The sequence below is a fragment of the Macadamia integrifolia genome, unplaced genomic scaffold, assembly GCF_013358625.1.
Source record: "Macadamia integrifolia cultivar HAES 741 unplaced genomic scaffold, SCU_Mint_v3 scaffold2556, whole genome shotgun sequence".
Taxonomy (NCBI): Eukaryota; Viridiplantae; Streptophyta; class Magnoliopsida; order Proteales; family Proteaceae; genus Macadamia; species Macadamia integrifolia.
This window is the reverse complement of record NW_024868793.1, coordinates 18,531-40,208: the sequence shown is the minus strand read 5'-3', so window position 1 is coordinate 40,208 and position 21,678 is coordinate 18,531. Positions and strand designations below refer to the sequence as shown.

Sequence of the window (21,678 nt, the reverse complement as noted above, 5' to 3'; positions counted from 1 at the left end):
TCCATTTAAAACATGTTAGACTTTTTTTTTAGACAAAGGACTCCTTGAATGCAATGGCTACTTAAATAATCATATCTCTCTCTCCCAAACTTTGAAGAATCTGATTCTTTCGCAAATGTGAAGCTAACTTGAAGGGTTACATTTTTCATGTATCACCTCAACTTATGTTCAATACAAGCCCACAAAATTGATCTACAAAGTGATTCATTTGCTGAAAAGTATTTCTAAAACAATGACTCCCAAATGCAACTGAACAGGCATCACGCTAAATGTGTGTTGATAATAATGAACATCATAGCAAAACCACATTGCTCAAAGGACTTTGGACATTTTTTTTGATATTGAATATGAATTTAGAATTGATGTAAACTTATAATGGGTTGTGGAATATATATGGGTCAATCTTAGATATTATAATTGTTTTGAACATATAATAATTCCTCAATTTTACCCCTGTTTTGGTTTCTTTTTTGAAATCTACAAGTCTAAAACTCATATAATTCGCCTTGCATTTTTTGTCGTCCTTTACTTTTTTATTTTTGTCGTACCCGTTCGGGGTTTTTCACTATTTAAAACTTGTACCTGAGCATTTCTTTTTTTCCTATTCCAGTTCAACTATTTTTTTTTTTTTTTTTGAGTAACTATCAATCTATTCAGAAAATGGTGTCCGACAGGCGGTAGTAACATTACAACGTTCCTTCAACCATGAAAAGGACTTCGGTCAAACTGTCGTACGCGCTATAAACTGTGCCTTCCAAGCTAAGGAGTCTTTTTCAAAGAGAGAGAATGCATATAAATGTGGGAAATTCCGAAAATCAAATTTAAGGTTTTATGTGGAAATGATAAAAGGGCAAAAGTGAGAAGCAGAGCTATGCGGTGTTTGTATTCGTTTTGGGTTCGTTCAAGTCATAACGGCATAAGTGTAACGGAAATACCGTTGCTCTTGAGCCACAGGCCTCGTTACCCATTTGCAGAACTGCTCCTATGAACATATCCTATCATCAACACCATAACCATTATCATCTTCATCGTATTTCATCGTAGAAACCCATCTCAATCATCCCCACCAATCTCTGAATGAGGTTGGTGGGCGTTTCGTAGGCAGTTTCAGATTCTCTGGACATAACTTGGGGGGTAAGATAAGATTTATTCTCTGTAGATCTTCCCCTGCATTTCCTTTTTCATTGTCTTCTGTATATGACATTTGGGTTGTTTTTAGGAATTGGGTTTGGGAAGGAGCGCCTCTGCAACACCTTATTCTTTCGGGTTCTTCTTCTTCCCCCATTCCCCCCTCATGGGTTTGTCTTCTGATAACTTGAAAGGCCTTTTCTTGGCCATTTCCTCTAGTTTTTTTGTTGGATCCAGCTTTATAGTGAAGAAGAAAGGCCTCAAGAAAGCAGAGGCTAAAGGACGAAGAGCAGGTTTGTTTTTTGTTTTCTTCTTCCCTCGTTTCAATAAATTTTAGCTGCATTTTTTTTGGGGGGGGGGGGGGTGTGGGGTGGGGGAGCGCTTTGATGTTTCGGTTATTTTCCTAAAACACTGAATATTTCATGAAGTTGAGAAGAAAACCTTTGAACATTCCTCATGTTCTATTTTCTCCTATTGTTAATGAATTTCGCAAGTTGATGGAACTTAGGTGATTTTAATTTTGAGCTGGAATTAGTTTACTCCATGATTTTTAGATTGAGATTATAATGATTTCTTAAAGATGGGTTCTTACTCTTCAGGTTCAGGGGGGCACTCGTACTTGTATGAGCCTTTGTGGTGGGCTGGGTTGCTGACAAGTAAGTTCAATAGCTATGAAAACTCGCGCTTTCTTTCACAATTAATTTGTTGTATATGTTACCTCATTTTTTCTGGACAGAAGGTATAGAGTGGTAGTTTGTAAAGAAAATTCAATCGAATCAAATGTCTTAAAAAAGGGAACCATACAAAGGAACAACTCAAGAATGGATCTAAAATCCATACAAATTGCTGAACTAGTAGTCCAAATAACCATGACTACCTACAGGACAATTTTCTTATTATTGGAGTTCCATCATAGTTTTTGGACTGTGGCACTCAATATTTTTGGGGATATCTTGGCTTGGGGCGTGCTCTGTGGACAAGGGCTATAATTTCAATTAGAACTATTTGATAAAATATTTGTCTGCTTCTAGGTGTAATTGATTTACTTCAATGCTTGTTTTGTGGGAACTCTAATTTCCTGCGTGTAGGGGGATTCAGTGGTATGAGCTAGATCTTAACAGTGGTTCTTCTTATTTCTTTAGAGATTGGAAGTCCTTCCAAGTGTTCTATCTACACTCTTTAGATATTGAAAGCCCTTTCCAGTATCCTATAAAAACAACTGGACCTTGGTTGCATTCAGACAAAAACTAATATAAGGTTACCTTCACAAATGCCCGTTACCCGACTAACCGAAAGATGTCTATCTCTTCCACCTACGCCTGTCACTTCACTTACTGAACTTACCAAAAAATGTCTTAAATTCCATAGATGTGAAAGTTCCTCTGCAGGGTGGCATAAAGAACTAAAAGATTGAACTTATTACTCCTCCACCACCAAGCTGCTATGCTTGCCTTTTGCTTAACTGCACATTCCACAGATCTGAGATGTGAGTAGGCTAGCTAAGGCAACAAGTGCTTGTGAGAACACGGTCCAATCAGTCCTCTATTCATCCTTTAAGGTTTGGATATAAACATTTGGTTGAAAATCGGACTCGGTAAAGCTTTTATTTTACCATCTCAAACTCTAGCTAAGGCTGATATTTTTAGGATTAAGAGGTTATATAATTTGAGAAGATGGATCAGTTCCTTTTCATTTAGTTTGGGAAGGAATACACCAGATGCAAAATATGCAGAGTAAAATACTACATTTTCTTGACTGTCCTCTCTCTTGATCATTTTGGCCCCTATTAGTGACAATCTGTATTGTTTTGCAGTTACATGACCTGAACTGTAAGATGCTTATTGATTTTCTGATCTGGCCTTTTATGGAGGGACTGATGCCCATTCCATCTCATGTCCAGGAAGGAATGATGAAAAAATTCCATTAGAGCAATTTAAGAGAGGGGGACAAGATTCTTGATGAGGAGAATATAAGAAGATTTCACCATTTTTTTATTTTTGAAAGTATGGATTGGAGGGAGGCCATAGACCAATTGGAAGGCTTGGATTTGAATGTCTTAAATAGTGAAATTTCTTATTTTCAAGAAAGCCCGAAGCGTAGGGACACATTTTTCGGGAGAAAAGACCCTTAAGTGGTAAAATATTCTGGTTGTGACGAGTTCACATTGGCAATTGACCCAAAATGAAAAAAAAAAGTAGTGAACTTTGGCCTTCTATAAGAATTGCTGGAAATCACAATAGTTTATCTTGCAAAGGAATCTTGGGATTCTACAGAAAGGATAGTGAGGTAGACAATCTAATCCTATTTAATCTCTCAAATTTCTCAATTGAACCATAGAAAAGAATACAACTGCAGATTGTAAAATATCTCAAGATCACTAGTTACTTCACAAATCGGGTTATATTCTTTAGTAATCTTTGGTCATATACTGCCGGCATATCCATATAACAGACCATTTGGCTTTCCTATCGTCTTCGTTAACCTTTGTATTGTATTTTAATAAAAAGAAAAGTCTTCAGAACCAATATATGAAAATAAGATGTTCTGACCACCTTCTACCATGGAAAATATGCAAGGATTCTGGTTCAAGTATAGTCATGTGTGCTTCTGCTGAATACCAACTCTTGCTCCCCTGCGCCCCTCCAAAAAAATTAAAAATAAATAAATAAATAAAGAAAATTAAAAGAAAGATCCTGAAAATTTTGTCATTAACATTGTCATAGAAAGTATTTTTCTGAAAAGTTGTGTGGTTTATATAGTTGCTGACTATATGGTTTTCCAGTGATTATTGGTGAGGTAGCTAATTTTGCTGCTTATGCATTTGCTCCTGCAATTCTTGTAACTCCGCTGGGGGCTTTAAGTATTATTTTCAGGTATGTCAATGATAACATTGTTTGCCTGTTCCATGAAAGCATTCTTCTTGCTTCCTCTGAAGAGAAATTCTTTATGCAGCGCAGTGCTAGCTCATTTTATATTGAATGAGAAATTGCACATATTTGGCATTCTTGGCTGTTTTCTTTGTATGGTGGGCTCTGCCAATATTGCCTTACATGCTCCACAAGAAAAATCCATTGAATCAGTAAAGCAATTATGGCAACTAGCTACTCAGCCAGGTAACATGTCAAATGTTAATTTTATCTCTTACAGATTTTCTCACAGAGATCTGCAAGAATCTCCATTTTTCCCAAGTTTTATGCTGAGCATTAGGTCTTAGAATTCCAATTATCTTGAATTATGTATTATAGATCTCATACTATAGCTTTGAGTTATACTCTAAATCTCAGAAACTGGGAAACTGGAGCCTTCAAATATAGCGATAAATCTACACAATTACATTTTGCTGAATCCACTGCTCAGTTTTATGCTTAATGTCAGAACTGACCTCTGAATTCTTTATTCCAACAGGTTTCATTGTCTACACTTGCATTGTTTTGATTATGGTTCTCATCCTCATTTTCTTGTTTGTGCCAAAATATGGGCAAAAATATATGGCAGTATACATTGCGATCTGCTCACTGATGGGATCTCTTACGGTATGCTTAGTATCTTTTGCAGCTTATGACTAGAAACAATAGTTCCTGTTCCTTATTTTTCTCAAATTCTCAATGCTGTAGGTTATGAGTATGAAAGCATTGGGAATTGCTCTGAAGTTGACAATTTCAGGATCGAATCAGCTCAAATACTTCCAGACATGGTTCTTCACTGTGGTGGTGGTTGTCTGTTGTGTCATGCAGCTGAACTATTTGAACAAGGTAACTTAGGAACTTCTTTTGGAAGCATGTTACGGAATCAGTCTTAAACTTCTATACAAACTATGCTTAGGGTGAAGTGACGAAACATGGCGTGTTAAGGAAGATTCCAAAACAAAAGAAGTTATTTCTTGCCATATAATTTATTCTATAGGTTAACATTCCACTTGGAAGAGCAGAAACATAGGACTTTAAAGTCATGAATGCTTAAACTTTGGCTAATAATGTTATAGACTTCTCATTAATTTAGTACTGTTGTGCTGCAATTCATTTTTGCATCATGATTCTGTTTCCTTTGATGGTGCTTCCACATGCAATCTATGTGATGGATTTTTCTCTCATTGGCATTATCAGACTAAGATTCCCATCATCTGGCTTCAGCATTAGCATCTATCAGTTCCATTATGATAATGTTTGTTACAATCCTAGAAACCTGTAATCAAAACAGAGAAATAGAGGAAAGAAGAGACGAAGAAAAGAGTAGAGAAGAGAGGTGCAATCGAAAGAGACTCCCAAAAGAGAGGAGTGACCTGCGATCATACCAGAATAGATTGATAGCAGGTTTTAGTCCTTTACTTATATTAAAATAATGCTAAAGGTAAAAGACAATAGTACCCCCATTGCCCAATTACAAGAAAAGCCACATCACCAAAATATGGGGGCCGATGGGACCCAAAATACCCCTATCGGCCCCTATTGGTTTTAGAGTTTAGCCCTAGGCACTAAACTCAACACTCCCTCTCAAGCTGGAGCATACACATCACCCATGCTCAGCTTGGTACAACCATTACGAAAACTAGGGGCAAACAATGACTTAGTGAACAAATCAGCCAACTGATCTGATGAAGGAACGTAAGGAGTCTCAATCAGCTTCTTCAGAACAACATCACGAACAAAGTAGCAGTCCACCTCTATGTACTTGGTCCTCTCATGGATGGATTACTAGCAATGTACACCGCATCTTGGTTGTCATAATACATCTGCATAGGCTTGGCCACTGGAAATCCCAACTCCAAGAGTAAAGACCGTAGCCACATTAACTCAACAGCGGTATGAGCCATAGCTCTATATTCTACTTCTGCACTAGATCGAGCAATGGTAGTCTGCTTCTTGTTAAGCCATGTAACCAGATTACCCCCAACAAATGTACAATAACCAGTAGTAGATCTCCGATCATTAGCAGAGCTGGTCCAATCAACATCAGAATAGCCAACTAGTTCTATATGCCAATTAGAACTATAGATCAACCATTTTCCATGAACACCCTTTAGATAACGAAGAACAAGGACAACAACATCCCAATGTGATTTCTGAAGAGACTACATAAATTGACTGAGGACTCCAACAACATAGGAGATGTCAGGACATGTTATAGTAAGTTAAATCAGCTTGCCAATCAAACTCCTGTACTGATGCACATCCTGAAGAGGTTCGCCATCATTAACACCAAACTTTTGGTGAGGATCCATAGGGATATCAACAAGTTTGGATGCAAGCATGCCAGTATCAGATAAAAGGTCCAACACACATTTCCTTTGAGACAGACTGATCCCTTTCTTACATTGGATCACCTCAATCTCAAGAAAATAGTGAAATTGGCTCAAGTCCTTGGTCTGAAAGTATTGCTGTAGATAAACTTTCACTTCAGAAATTCCCACATCATCATTACCAGTAAGAATAATATCATCAACATAAACTACCAAGACATCCAGTTTATCACCTCTACGACGAACAAAGACAGAATCATCAGAATAACACTGAGAAAATCCACAAGTAACTATGGTACATAGCACTGAACTTGTCAAACCATGCCCGAGGGGACTGTTTAAGTCCATAGATAGTCTTGTGTAAGCGACACACATGACCTTTATTCTCCCTCTAAGCAACATAACCAAGAGATTGCTCCATTTACACCTCTACCTGTAGATCACCATACAAGAAGACATTTTTGATGTCCAACTGAAACAATGGCCAATCAAAGTTGATAGCAAGAGAAATAAGTAGACGAACAGAGTTCAGTTTAGGAATCGAGGAGAAGGTCTCAAAATAATGAACTCTATATGTCTAAGTATACCCCTTAGCAACCAGACGGGGTTTTAACCACTCAACAGAGTTATCAGAGTGATACTTAACAGTGTACATCCAGCGACACTTCACCAAATCCTTACCAACAGGTAAATCTACTAGACTCCAAGTACCACGACTCAAGAGAGCATTTATTTCTACATCCATGGTAGCTCTCCATCCAGGAGTAGTTAGGCCATCATTATGGGCGTGGGGAATAGGGTTAGTAGAAAGTGACAAGGCAAGACCATGAATGAGAGAGGGAAGATGAGATAAGGAAACAAAGTTATCAATAGGATATGCAACCATAGATTTTTTAGTGTAAGAACCTGTATCTTTCCTTTAAGAAATTGGTAAGTTATCAAACAGAGGAGGAAGAGCTTCACCAGAGAAAGGCGGCAATGGAGGAAGTGAATCATCTAGAGTATTGGTTTCTCCACTTAGTTGTCCAACCTTCTTCTTGCGCTGATAAACCTGTAGAGGAGATGATCACTGGCACTAGGCACATCAGGGAAGGGTATGAGAGATGGAATGGGTGGAGGAGATGGAGAAGTCCACTCCATACCAGACTGGGACACTTGAGCAGAAAAAAATGATGTGCCTTCAAAGAAGGTCACATCGGTACTAACAAAGTTCCTGTGAGTAATGGGGTCACAACACTTATACCCTTTCTGAGTACATGAATAACCCAAAAAAATGCAATTGGTAGACTAGGAGACAGTTTATCTACTTGTACATGTAAATTATGGATAAAACACCCACAACCAAAGACTCAGGGAGGAACAGAAAAACTTGGCAAAGTAGGGAACATAATAGAAAAAGGGAACCTATCTGAAAGCACTGAAGATGGCATGCAATTAATCAAGTGACATGTAACTAAAACCCCATCGCACCAAAATTGCTTAGGAATATGCATATGAATCATAATAGCATGAGCTACATCGAGTAGATGCCAATTCTTGCGCTCTGCTTCCCCATTTTGCTGTGGGGTATGGGCACAACTAGTTTGGTGTATCATCCAACGGTTGGCACAAAAATCAGAAATATCATTTTGAGCATATTCTAAAGCATTATCAGAATGAAAAATCTTAATCAAAATGTCAAACTGAGTTTTGATTTCATTACATAATTGCTGAAACACAGATAAAAATTCAGATCTATCCTTTTACACGTAAAGCCGTGTAAGGCAAGAATGATCATCCACAAAAGTCATAAAATAATAAAAACGAAATCTATTACTAACTCTACAAGGATCCTATACATCAGAATGGACTAAGGAAAATAAAGACGGACTACAAGACACAGAGCGAGATGAGATTGATACACAGTGATATTTTTCCAACTCACAGGCCTCACATTCTAACTTAATCACAGACTTAAAACTAGGAAATAAAAGTTTCAACCTAACTAAAGATAAATGTCATAAACGATAGTGCCATTAGAAAGGAGTCACATCCCCAACAGTAGTAGCAGTAGCAGAAGAAGTAGGAAAACCACAGTTGAGATAATATAAACCATCTTTTTCACGCCCTCCACCAGTCGTCTTCCTTGTGTGAAGATCCTGAAAAACACAGTAAGAGGGAAAGAAGGTTATTAAGCAATTTAATGAACTAGTTAACTGGCTCACAGAAAGAAGACTTAATGGGAATTGTTGAACATGTAGCACAGAAGATAAATTCAATGAGGATGTGGGTGATATAATACCATGGTCGAGAACCAGTGTGGAAGCGCTGTTGGCAAGAATAATGGATGTAGAACTGGTACTAGAAGAAAAGGTTTTAAAAAGTGATGAATTACAAGTCATATGGGTAGAAGCACCTGAATAATGATCTAAAGGGTAGAGGTAGTGGTAAGAAGGGCTGAGGTACCTGCATGAGCTAAGGTGGCAGTGGATGTAGACCCACCATTGGATGTATTAGAGGATGCCTTGAGAGTTTACAAGCACCGAAGCAACTAATTGATGTCATCGCGCAGGCTGATAGATGAATCTCTTGATGAATGGCTCAGTTTAGTATCAATAGAAGACCCTGTGTCAATACCATCGTCTGACAGTACATGATTGGCTAACTGGGTGGCCCACTCGAGCTTGCCATACTTTGCTCAATAAGTCTCGATAGTATGGTTAGGCTTTCCACAGTAAGTGCACTGGTGAGATGCACAATCATACGGCTGTCCATTAGAACCTCGACCAGCCGACCCACATCCTCCCCCATGACCGAGATCATGTCCATAGACGCAAGGAAGGTAGAATTGTCTTTGGAAGACTGATCAAGTTTTGTTGATGAAGTAATACGTTGCAGTTGCGAATAAGTGTCATTCAAAGTAGAAACAGTATCTCCTGTGAGTAGATGGCGAACAGTATCGCCTATGAGTAGATGGCCCTTCACTGCTTTCAAATCATTATTCAAACTAGCTAGGAATTTGGAAACAAAGAACTCATGACGCTGAGCTTTTAATTTGTCAATGTCAGTGGTTAAAAGTTGGAAAACATTGAGTTCTTCAACTATTCCCCTGAAAGCACTATAATACTCTGGAAGAGTTCTGTCAGACTAGCGAAACTGGAATAGTTTCTCATAAATACCATAGATACGAGTCATGTTCTTCTCCTGAGAGTAAGTTTCCTTCAAATCGTTTCATACTCTCTTTGCAGTAGAGTGAAACATGACGTTGGCAGCAACATCTGGTTCCATACTCCACAACCAAATTAAAACCAAGGTATTCTCCTTCATCCATTCATTATAACCCTTGTCAGATGCTGGAGGAGGATCAGAAGTAGTATACTGAAGTTTATCCTTGGCCATAAGGTAAACCTTCACAGACTGAGCCCAAAGTAGGTAATTCGAACTTCCCTTGAGCTTGATAGAGGTAATTTGGATATTGAAATTGTCTGAGGAAGATGTAGCAGTGGTAGTTTTGGTCTCAACCATAAGGAACAAAAAAGAAAAAAAAGAAAGGATTGCTGATGCAGAGGCAAACAAACAATCACCTGTAAGCAGATCTATATAGTACCATAGAATGGGAGATTCTATTACAGAGCCATATTATTAAGACCTGATCTCTCCATAGTCATCACCAAACAAACAATCAATTGTAGGGTTTAGGGTTTAAGGTTACATACCATGGTATAAAAAACCCTGTCAAAAATCAGTCTTCAATTGTTAATTAATAAAATGAGCAAAGGGACATTATTTAACACCCATATAATTTAAGCCATAGCAAACGCAGCAGTAGGCGACTGCACACCAGAGAGGTTAATGGAAGAATGAAGTCAACAAAGAGGAATGTATAAACCCTAGGCTTGATCACAGAGGCTCTAATACCATCTTACAATCCCAGAAACCTGTAATCAAAACAGAGAAATAAAGGAAAGAAGAGACGAAGAAAAGAGCAGAGAAGAGAGAGAGGTGCAATCCAAAGAGACTCCCAAAAGAGACGAGTGACTTGTGATCATACCAGAATAGATTAATCGCAGGTTTTAGTCCTTTACTTATATTAAAATAATGCTGAAGGTAAAAGACAATAGTACCCCCATTGCCCAATTACAAGAAAAGCCACATCACAGAATTATGAGGGCCGATGGGACCCAATATACCCCTATCGGCCCCTATCGATTTTAGAGTTTAGCACTAGGCACTAAACTCAACAATGTTAATTGTCAATCTTCTAGATCATCTGTGCGTAGTTTCCTGTGGCATCACAATTTTCCTGCAAACATTGGTAGATTTGAAGCATGTGTTTTAGATCCTTCTTTAAGAATGGTAGGGATCGTCAATCTTCTAGTACATCTAAGAGAAGCTTTCTATGGCATCACAATATATCTGTATCAACACGGATATATTTGAAGAATGGGTATTCAATCCTTGTCTAAGGATGTTTGGTAAGGAAGAAAGACTCCTAGTAATCCCTTACAAAACCAATTCTTTATTCATAATTGAAAATTCTAGGAAGTACATTGTCAAAGTCAGTAGCCATAAGCATATTTTGACTTGGATTGACTTAAAGGACCCCTAAAAACACTAAACCAGAACCACCTTGTCACATTACTCGAGGACAACAACCCTCAAGTCTATCTGACACCATATTGATCTTTTGTTCTTGTAGTATTACCTGTGCATTTTTTCAACTAAGTTATCTTGATTCACCATTCTTGGCTTATGCATCATGGTATTCTTGAATTGGTTATCATGTGATATCTTTATCACATAATTTTTGTTTCTCTTTCTATCCTTTTCTTACCGTTCTTGGCTTATGCATCATGGTGTTCTTGAATTGGTTATCATGTGATATCTTTATCACATAATTTTCTGTTTCTCTTTCCATCCTTTTCTTGTTTCTGAGCCCTAAAATGTTTTATTCTCTCTCTTTCTATTTATTTATTTATTTATTGTCTTCCTCTGTTTTGTTTAAACAAATATATGGTTAATATTAGGATTTATCTTATTGTAAGGACTTAAATATGAAGGGTTCACCAAATTAGCATACAGTGAGTGCAACATATTGATACTTCGCTATAAGTAAAACTAATAATAGTACAGATGTTTGAAAGCCTTATGTGATCAAATCCTTTGAAAGCCTCATGTTCTCCTTCCTTTGGAAATGCTTTGACTCTTCCAAATTCCTGAAACCTCTCAGTTGGGAGAATGTCTATCTTCCCAAATCCGAAGGAAGGCTTGGGATTAGGAGAATCAATGATGCAAACTCCGATGGTGTTCTCAAGCTGATTTGGAAAATTGTTTCCAAGTACAAAAGCATTTGGGTTGATTAGATTCTATCCGGTCTGCTAAAAAACCACTCCCTCTGGATTGCCCCTTCCACTTCGGATGCTTCTTGGATCTGGAGAAAGATCCTTAATCATAGGCCCATTGCCCTCTCAGCCATCTCCTATTTCATCGGCAATGGGAATTCCATCTCCTTCTGGAAGGATCCCTAGCAACCTTCAGGCATCCTTGCCCTTCTTCTTTCCCCAAGGGTCATATACTCTTCTAGCCTTCTTTCTAATGCTTTCGTTTCCTCTATCCTCTCCCAGGATGGTTGGTACCCCCTCCCTCTTCCCCTCCGATTTTGAATCATTGGTCCTCCCTCCCTCCCCTCCCTCTTGGCCATCGAGGAAGAGAAGACAAATGCATCTGGCTCCCCTCATCCAATGGCTCCTTCTCCTCTGCCTCAGCTTGGTCTCTCATTCGTGCCCCTTTCTCATCCTTCCCCTGGCATAAGGTGGTCTAGTTCAAAGGTCATATTCCGTGCCATAGCTTTACCCTTTGGCGAAGCCTTACCAATTGCCTTCCTACCCAAGCCTTCCTCATTCACCGCCATACCCCTGTCAACCCTTCATGTTGTCTTTGTCCCCACAACTCGGAAGATATCCCCCACCTCTTCTTTTCATATCCCTTCTCTTCCCACATTTTGAAATTTGTCCTTTCCAAATGCTGACCTTCTAGGAGATCCAATATTCCTTTCCATCGGGAATGGATTTGGGTAGACATGACCTTCTCTGGCCCCACCATTTGCGATACCATCGGTAAGTTACTTTTTGTGCTACCATCAATCACCTTTGGATGGAAAAGAAACATACGTAGATGGACCCCCAAATCTCGATCTCCATACCAGATTTGGAAAGCTATCTACTTTGATGTTTCTTCCAAAGCCCATTCCCTCCTCCCCCATCTAGTTACCTCCTCCCACCGGAACCTTCAGGTTGATCTCATCTAGGCCACCTAACGAATTTTGTAGGCTTTCCCCTCCCCCACTTGGTGGATCCCCTTTTGTAGTTAGCTGTTTGGCATTTGTTTTGTCTTTGTTCTTGCTGCCTTTGTGATGGCTCCTTGTTGGCGTTAGCCCCCCCTCTTTTCCTTTCCCTTGTTTTTTCTTTCTTTCCTTGGTATTGAATTATTAATTCATCAAAAAAACAATAGTATAGATGTTTCTATCTGGATCTGTATCTTAAGCCTTTCCAATTCCTTTTCATGTAAACTTTTGACCAACTTACCAACGAGAAAGCTATGATAGAAGCCGTTAACAAAAGTGTGATCTTAACGATGCAGATATTCTAATGAAGGTAGTCCATAATGAATTGTTATAGTATTAGTAACATCTTTCAGTCTCATAATAAACCACACTAAATCCTACCCGATCAAGTAATTCCTCCAATTATTCTTTTGGGATTGGCAATCATCTTCAAAGAACAATGTCTGTATTCATTTTGAATTTTCATGGGAAGCTTCAAATGCTTGTACCTAGTTATAAGAGAAAAAGAACCATGTTTAGGAATGGTGATCATTGTGCATTTTCAAAAGTGACTGAACCTTGTTAGTGCCAAACCACGTTCTGTTTTGAGAGAAGCTATAATATATGCTTGTATGTAGTTATGATTAACACTGAAATTACCAGCTAATTATGATGTGTGATGTAGTTTACCTTTTCTAGGGGATACTTGAATTTTTTTTGAAATAAGCTATCCTCTAAGCATGTTAACATTTTGTGAAATGACTAGCCAACATTATCTATCTACTTGGAGATGGTGAATAATACTCCAGAATATCTTTTGTTGTGTTCTTCCTATCTTCCCTAGACTCTTGATGATGCTTAATCTCACAACTGGTTTAATCTTTGCAGGCATTGGACACTTTTAACACTGCTGTTATATCTCCTGTCTACTATGTTACGTTCACCTCATTCACAATCATTGCCAGCATGATCATGTTTAAGGTGATTCCTTTTTACCAAAAAAAAAAAAAAAAGTGATTCCTTCAAACGAATTTTGTGTTGTCTAGTTCTTTTCGTAAATTCAGTTTTCAAACAAAATTTTGTTGAACAACTTTCTAAATCATAAATCCTTAAAAAATATGCACGTTAAGATGGTTGATAAATATGGCATGCACACAAGATGCATCTAGGCGGTGGGGGTTGTTGTCATATGTCCAATGATACCTGCCTGAACCCTTCATTTTACACCTAGTATCTATGTCTCACATAATATGACAGTACTAATTTGATATGGGTGTAGGACTTTTGTTTATCATCCATATACTTTCAACCTTACACAATGCAGTTTTAAGAATGATATTATATTTAAATTCATAGTGTTGGTCCCCAGATGGCCACTGAGGATGGGGTAAATCAGTAGTGCATAAATTTCTCGCATGCTCAATTTGAGTATGATAGGATGAAATGACTTGGAAGTCAACCCCTTTGTGAAGACATCAACTAGTTGGTTCTTGGAAGTGATGAATAGAATGTAGATTGAGCCTTGCTCAAGCTTCTCTTTGATGAAGTGTCTATCAATCTCAATGGGGTTGGGCCATGTCATGTTGAACCAGATTATGGGATGTACTAATTGCTGCCTTACTGTTGCAGTATAGCTTTATAGGTCCTTCAAATGTCACCCCCAGATCATCCAGTATTGTTTTCAGCCAAATAATCCCACATACACCTTGTGCCATTGTGTAATATTCTGCTTCTACACTAGATTGGGATACTACTGGTTGCTTCTTGCTTTGCCATATAACTAGATTGCCTACAAGGAATATGCAATTCTCGTAAGTATAGTGGCAATCATCAATAGAATCAACCCAATTAGCATCAGTAAAGGACTCAAGTTTCAGATTGTTGTTGGAAAATAGAATACCTTTTCCTGGTGCTGATTTCAAATATCATAGAATTCTATAGACGGCCTCAGGATGCCTATCTTCGGATCATGGAGGAATCGACTAACAACCCCTACAAAATAGGCAATATTTGGCCAAGTATATTAAAGTTATATAAATCTTCCTATAAGGCGTTAATATCTCTCCTTATCCACTGAATCTCCCCCTATGCAGTTGAGTTGGTGGTTGACCTCTATAGGAGAATGAAGGCATACATCCAAGCATACCTATCTCACTAAGGAGGTCTAGGACATACTTTTTTTGGAAAATGAAGAGTCCATTACTGGATCGGGCTACTTCAGTCCCTGGAAGTATCTGAGCAGTCTTAGATTAGTTGGTTTCAAACTCGGAAGCCAACTGAGCTTTTAATGAGGAGATTTCCATATCATTGTGACTACTATATTGTCAACATAGACGATAAGTGTAGTAACTTTGTCACCCTTGTGTCTAACAAGCAGGGTGTGATCAATATGACTTTGCCTATAGCCAAACTTTTGCATAGCCTTCTGGAACAGGCTAAACCAGGCTCGAGGTGACTGCTTAAGTCCTAGAGATTTTCGTAACCAGCAAATCTTTCCAACTGTTGATATGATGATACAAAACCTGAAGGAATATCCATGTATACTTCTTTCTCAAGATCACCATTAAGGAAGGAATTTTTTACGTCTAGTTGCTAAAGTTTTCATCCAAGATTTGCAGCACATGATAGCAACGGTCAAACAAAATTCATATTTGCATTAAGGGCAATGTCTTGATGGTCAATGTTGGTTTGTGTAAATCCATTTGCAACTAGTCTTGCCTTGTATCTCTCAATGGTGCCATCTGCCCTCTGCTTCACAGTGAACACCCATTTTGCACCCTCCTGGACTCTTTCCTTCAGGGTAAGAAACAAGCTCCCAAGTATCATTTTTCTTCAAGGCCTGCATTTATTCTACCATAGCATCCTTCCTTTTAGGGTCTGTGATAGCTTCTTTCTAGCCTTGTGGGATAGACACAAAAGATAATGAGGGAACAAAGGCACAATACGATGGAGATAATGACTCATAGGAAACAAAGTTTGAAATAGGGTGTTCGATATATGTTCTAAATCCCTTTGTAATAGCAAAATGAATATCATCATCAGATAGAGGTGAATTACCTAAAGGAGGTGGCTTAGAAGGAAGAGCTAGCTTAGGAGGCATAAATGGACGTGGTAGATTGGTGAGAGGTTTTTCCTTTCTTCTGGAATAAGTAAGCAAATCCTTTTTCTCCAACATAGTAGAGAGTTCATCTAGAACCCTTTTTGTCATCTCCCCCTAAATCCAAACAGTATCAATAACAAAGGGCTCAGAGGAGTCTCACTAAATGGAATATCTTCCTCTACACTCTCCTCCTAAAGAGATGACTGCTAGTAGGACTCATATTTATGACGGGTCACATCCATGGTAACGAAGAGTTTATGAGTAGGGGGATGATAGTACTTGTATTCCCTTTAAGAAGCAGAGTAACTAAGGAAGAGACATCTAAAAGCCCGGGGATCCAATTTGGATTGAGTGTGAGAGGAATTATAAGCAAAGCAAATGTGAGGTAGATAAGAGGCAAGGGCATGGTCCAAAAGTTGACTGACTGGTGATTTAAAGTCAAGGATACTAGAGAGTACCCTGTTTATTAGGAAAGTAGTATTCAAAACTGCATCGCCCCAATAGAAGTTTGGAACATGGATGGTAAACATCAATAACCGGGCAACCTCAAGAAGATGACTGTTCTTTCTCTGTGGAATACCATTTTTCTCGGGAGTTTGAACATAAAAGGTTTGGGACAAGATGCCATGTTGGTCAAGATACTGAAGTAACTGACCATCATTATACTGTATCATTATTTGTCCCATTTATCATTATCATTATCATTATTTTTTAAATTATTATTATTAGGAAAAGTTGCTGCTCCACGGCCCAACCAGATAAGCTTATCTGATTATCATCATTGTTAAGATATGTGTTAAAGGTTAGCCATAATGAGGGCAGATTCGCTATCATGTTTCATGTATAGTTGTAGAGTTGTGTTCAACTTGTGTTACCATTTGTTATATATATTGAGGATTGACCACAATAGGAATAATCTGAATCCTATCGTGCTCCACAATCTTTCCTTTCTTCTTTCATCTTCTCTCCTTTTCTTCAACCTGTGTAAGGGCTGGTTGTAAGTCTCTCTCTTGCTTCAATCATCATCACCTATTGTTGTTATTTTGGTAATGTTAGAGTTAGGGGAGTATTTTGCATTATATACTTCAAGTATGTTGTGAACATTAGAAGATTAAAAAGGAGATAAGTTGCAGTCTATAAATTTATATGATTGGGGCCAACAATTGCAATATGTTTCTAATGTGGATCTGGATTCCAATAAATGAAATCGGATCGCTTCGGACCCACTTAGACACTTAATAAAACAAAGACAATAACCAATGATAGGTTGTATTGAAATAAAGCTTCAACTAAATGGAAAAATTGTAATTAAACTGAAGTTTCCAATGAAGGTGGCAGTGTTGTAAATAAATGGGAATTTAGAAAGGAGTGGCAGACTTGTAATTGGATGGAACTAAAGGCCTAGGCAACCATATGCTAGTAAAAGGGTAATTTAGGACTAGGGAGGAAATATGACAACAAATTAAAAAGAAATAAAAGTGAGGGTAGTATGGGAAAGTAACAATAATGGTGCTGAACAATAAAGAAAAAGAAAAAAACATTTTTTCTTCTTCTTCTTGTCGTAAGAACCAGAAACCAGTGGAGGGCTTGATAGTCTACGAGTGCCGTTACCCTTCTGATAAGAACCCAATCGCCCAGAACTTTTAAAGGGAGTATTTCGACTCCTAATCTTCTTGATTGTAGCCAGCAGTAGTTCGATTCACCCACCAACTATGGAGATTGAAGCTCTGAAATCAAATCTGAGCGGCAGCTTCAGGTAATTAGAGTTGCAGGTCTTATTTGTCACAATAGGGGAATCAATAGGAGCCAAGGTTCTAAGGTTCAGGTCGTATATATGAGGGCTTCCTTCAATCACAGCTTCGACCCAAACAGATCTCACACAAGCGAGTTTGAAGCACTTCAGTAGTGCTACAATTATCGCCCAGAAACAGGGTATTCTCAGATCAGAGTATAAACAACAAGAAGTAAGAAGGGTTAGGAAGAAAAGAGAAGGTCAGGGAAAGAGAGACCATTAGAAAGGGAAAAAGAAAGAAGAAGAAAGTTCAGGGAGGGAGGAAGAGGGAGACGCAAGGTTAACGACAGCCATGGGACACACCTAAAATTATCAATCAAGTTCTAATTCTTCAAAATAACTTCAAATCTGTTCGTTACTAGAGTATTACATGGCTTATAAAAGAAAACTCAAACATCAAAATGGTAACTAATTTAAAATGGAAACTAATCTAAAATTAGAAGCTAAATAATACCAAAAGAAATTGTTTCTAAAACCAAAAGGAAATCAAATCAAAACTAAATGTTCCCTAGATCCATCGCCCAATTGCATCAGCTCTCCCGGTCTTAAAAGAACTTGATATCTTGTAAGTTGCTCGCTGATGAGGTGGCACGTATCTCAAAGCAAAAGATGAGAACATAACACCAAAAGGAGGGAGAGTAGGCAGACGTGTCACTGGAGTAGGAGTCAGTTGACTACATGGCATGTCGGATAATGCGTGTGGCTTATTAAGTACATATGAACTGCTTGCTTCACGTTGATGGTGTTTCGTGAGCCATCATAGAGAATACTTGCATGTCGCTACCAAGGTCGCCCTAGGAAAATATCACAATGAGCCAATAAGGTGACCAAACTGGTGACATGGTACTGTAACAGCCCATATTGTAAGTGCAGTCGGACAACTACAGTGGCCTCTTCTCAAGTTGTGGGTCTAAAACCTCGCATGTGAATCTTCTTGAAAAGCTACTTCTATGGAAGGTTGTATGTTCGAACAAATTCATCAGATATGAAGTTTGCTTCTGCCCTGGTATCTACAACTGTATGAACATCAATAGGTTCAGAACCATACAGAAGAGTACTCTTCTGTTTGAAGAGAGGAGCCTTGTCAACTAGTCTGTTTGAAAAGGATGAAAAACTAGTTGAATGAGCTTCTACATCCTCATCACCATAGTTGAACATATCATCTTCCTCAAGGGGATAAGGCTATAGAGCAGATTCATCTCACTTTTCTCAATTGGTTGCTTTTCTGCTGTATTCACAGAACGAGTCCTGTTAGGACACTTGTTGCAGTGACCTTCTCAACATAACTATGGCATATGATGTTCTTCACCCCATCACTATCTTTGATGAACTCTGACCTTTTTTCTTCAACTCTATCAGCTTCAAGCTTCTTTTTCTCCATACGTGGTGGAAGTCTATAAACTGAAGAAGTCTTGAGCATAACCTTCCAATAAATATACTTCTCTTCAGCTGTTTAGGCATGAACCGCTGCCACATCAACAGACCTAAAATCAGTTTTAGCTAACTCAAGTTGAATTTCAGTACTTAGCCCACTGATAAATCGCATCACCCGTTACTGGTGTGTTTCCTGAAGTCGACACCTTGAAGACAGTTTACGGAATTCGAGGGTGTAGGAATCCACATCTTTGTTCCCTTATGACAAGTTAAGTAATTTATAGAACATTACCTTTTTCATAAGTAAGAGGAACAAATTTTTCAGTCAAGATTTGCTTCATGACCTCCCAATTGGTAACGTCTGACAAATCTTGCGTGTAGTACATCATCCCACCATAAACAAGCATACCCAATAAACTTGGTGATGATGAATTCACATTTCTTCACGTCTGGAAGAGACTTATATGCAAAAATCCTCTCCACTTTAGTAAGCCAGTCTAGGAATTTTTCAAGTCCCTTTTCACTACTGTACACTGGAACCTCAACTTTGATATTATAATCTTTGTCAGAAAATTATCGGGTAACATCCTATGAGACAACTAGATCAAGTTGCTGCCTCTAAGGTGTATCTTCGATCCGTAAAGTGTTGAGTTGAGGAGGTAATGTAGAGGATCCTTCTTCAGCTCACTTGTCAGACCTCTTCATAAAGGCAATCATCTCTTCCATAACTAGTCAAACTTGGCTTCAGTCCTCTCAAGCCTAGCATTAGTATTCTGTTGGTTCTCAGCTAACTCATGATACAATTTGTGCAATTCAACATTAGTCATGTGACCTGTCATGGTTAGAAACTTGCAGAAAAATTGCTTTGATACCACTTGATGCGGATCTGGATTTCAAAGAATGAAATCGGATCGTTTCGGACCCACTTAGACACTCAATATAACCTATCATTAGTTATTGTCTTTGTTTTATTGAGTGTCTAAGTGGGCCCGAAGTGATCCGATTTCATTCTTTAGAATCCAGATCCGCATCAGTTTCTCTTCTTGAAAATGCATCTCTGATATATCTATTTCATAAATAGCTATGTCCATCCACCTACTCTGAAGGATGAGTTTTGTGTTTAGAACTTTAGCTAATGCCATGCCCTGTGACTTCAAAATATATGCCGCTTAAATGATATATTATAAGATGAAATCCCGTTAATAATCTAGCTATTGGAGTTGATTTACTGGCATGTCCCCATCCAATTCCCCCCCCCCCCACACACACATATATATATATAGCTATGAGTTATTGTTGATATTAAGTCATTAATTGATTAATGCAATGCATGGCTACTGATCTGCTTTATTCTTACTACTTCAGGACCAGGACTCACAAAATGCATCACAAATTGCAACAGAATTGTGTGGCTTTCTGACCATTCTTTCTGGGACATTCCTCCTCCATAAGACCATGGATATAGGTGATGCTATCGCCCTAAAATTATCTATCTTTGCAAGTCCAAATACTGAACCCAATATCTGCAAAAGTCCCAAGAATGAACCTCCGAACTTCTCAAGTCCAGACAATGGACCTCCCAATCTTAACAAGTCCGAAAATGAACCTTATATCTTCACAAATTCAAAGTCAACCTCCAGATAGGTATGGAAATCAAAATTTAATCTTGGATTTATAATCTCTGGAGTTGTACCCCATTGGAAAATGCTCTCCTCTAATTTTAAAGAAGAAAATGGACATGTTAATGCAAGAACTTGATGATGTCCACATAGCAGTCAACCCAAAACTGACAAAAACATTTTAGAGGTCTCATGGGTAGAAAAAACATCTATAGAAGTCTACTGAGTGGTCTTCATGACTTGTGATGCTAAATTTTGAGGTTTTTTCCACTATCGTACTTTGTGAACCCACCATACTAGATGATAGTTAGTTTGTTAAAGGAATTTTAGTGTTTTATTATGTATAATTATGATTACAGATGTTTAGTTTGTTGAAGGAATTTTAGTGTTTGATTATGTATAACTATGATTACAGGGTGTTCTAGGAGGTTCATATAGTTGATGTAAAAATAAGCACACTCTATTTAATTATTCACTTGTGCAATCTGCATTCGAACACTAAACAACCTCATGATCCTGTGAAGCTAAATTCAAGGTGAAATATTCATTCTGTGCAGGTATAATTTATCATATAGAGAATGGCCATCCATAGTTTAATTTACCTATGCAAGCATAGCATTTTTTTATGCATCTTCAGGGATTTGTTGGAGTTTTTAAGTACTAATGTATCATGGTTCAAACTTTCCCTAATTTTGACACGTCTGAGACGAAATAGGAGCCAAAAATCAGAATCAGCACTGATTCGCTAAAAATTTGCTAAAAATTTGCTAAAAAAAAGAAATGCATCGTCGAAGTTTCGATCAATTCAGCCATTAGCCCCCAAAATGGCCAAGAGAAAAACCTAAAAGAAAAAATGCACTATTTTGATGAAATTTTGATATTTTGATAGTTTTGGATTGACCAAAATAGCAAACAAAATGAGTTTTTGAACCTTATGTATAGCGTCCCAGCCTGTTCTGGTTTGTATGTACTTTGATTTAGAAACAACTCTTCAAGATCCTAAGGGTTGCACAATATCAAGACATGGGGAAGAATGCCAAGGGCAGGCTAGACAAGAATTCTGAAACTATTGTGATAGGTGCAGTCCAATAGTCAATATCATCTGTGACCACTTCACCTTCATGGCCG

The 21,678-nt window shown here is 38.1% G+C and overlaps 1 protein-coding gene across 1 annotated transcript; it reads left to right on the top strand.

Annotated features, from left to right (window-relative positions):
* Positions 1-824: 824 nt before the first annotated feature.
* Positions 825-21,106, top strand: LOC122066745 (probable magnesium transporter NIPA2). Its single transcript, XM_042630584.1, has 9 exons — positions 825-1,134; positions 1,220-1,421; positions 1,728-1,784; positions 3,911-4,001; positions 4,081-4,241; positions 4,534-4,661; positions 4,743-4,880; positions 13,554-13,646; positions 20,297-21,106. The coding sequence occupies exons 2-9, from the start codon at positions 1,295-1,297 to the stop codon at positions 20,573-20,575; spliced, it is 1,074 nt and encodes a 357-aa protein (XP_042486518.1). The 5' UTR covers positions 825-1,134; positions 1,220-1,294; the 3' UTR covers positions 20,576-21,106.
* The last annotated feature ends 572 nt before the right edge of the window (positions 21,107-21,678 follow it).

Excerpts from the sequence above, each read along its gene's own strand:
- LOC122066745 (XM_042630584.1), top strand. The coding sequence starts at position 1,295 with ATGGGTTTGTCTTCTGATAACTTGAAAGGCCTTTTCTTGGCCATTTCC. Across the intron at positions 1,785-3,910 it reads GTGGGCTGGGTTGCTGACAA|TGATTATTGGTGAGGTAGCT; the intron begins GTAAGTTCAATA and ends ATGGTTTTCCAG. Across the intron at positions 4,881-13,553 it reads AGCTGAACTATTTGAACAAG|GCATTGGACACTTTTAACAC; the intron begins GTAACTTAGGAA and ends TAATCTTTGCAG.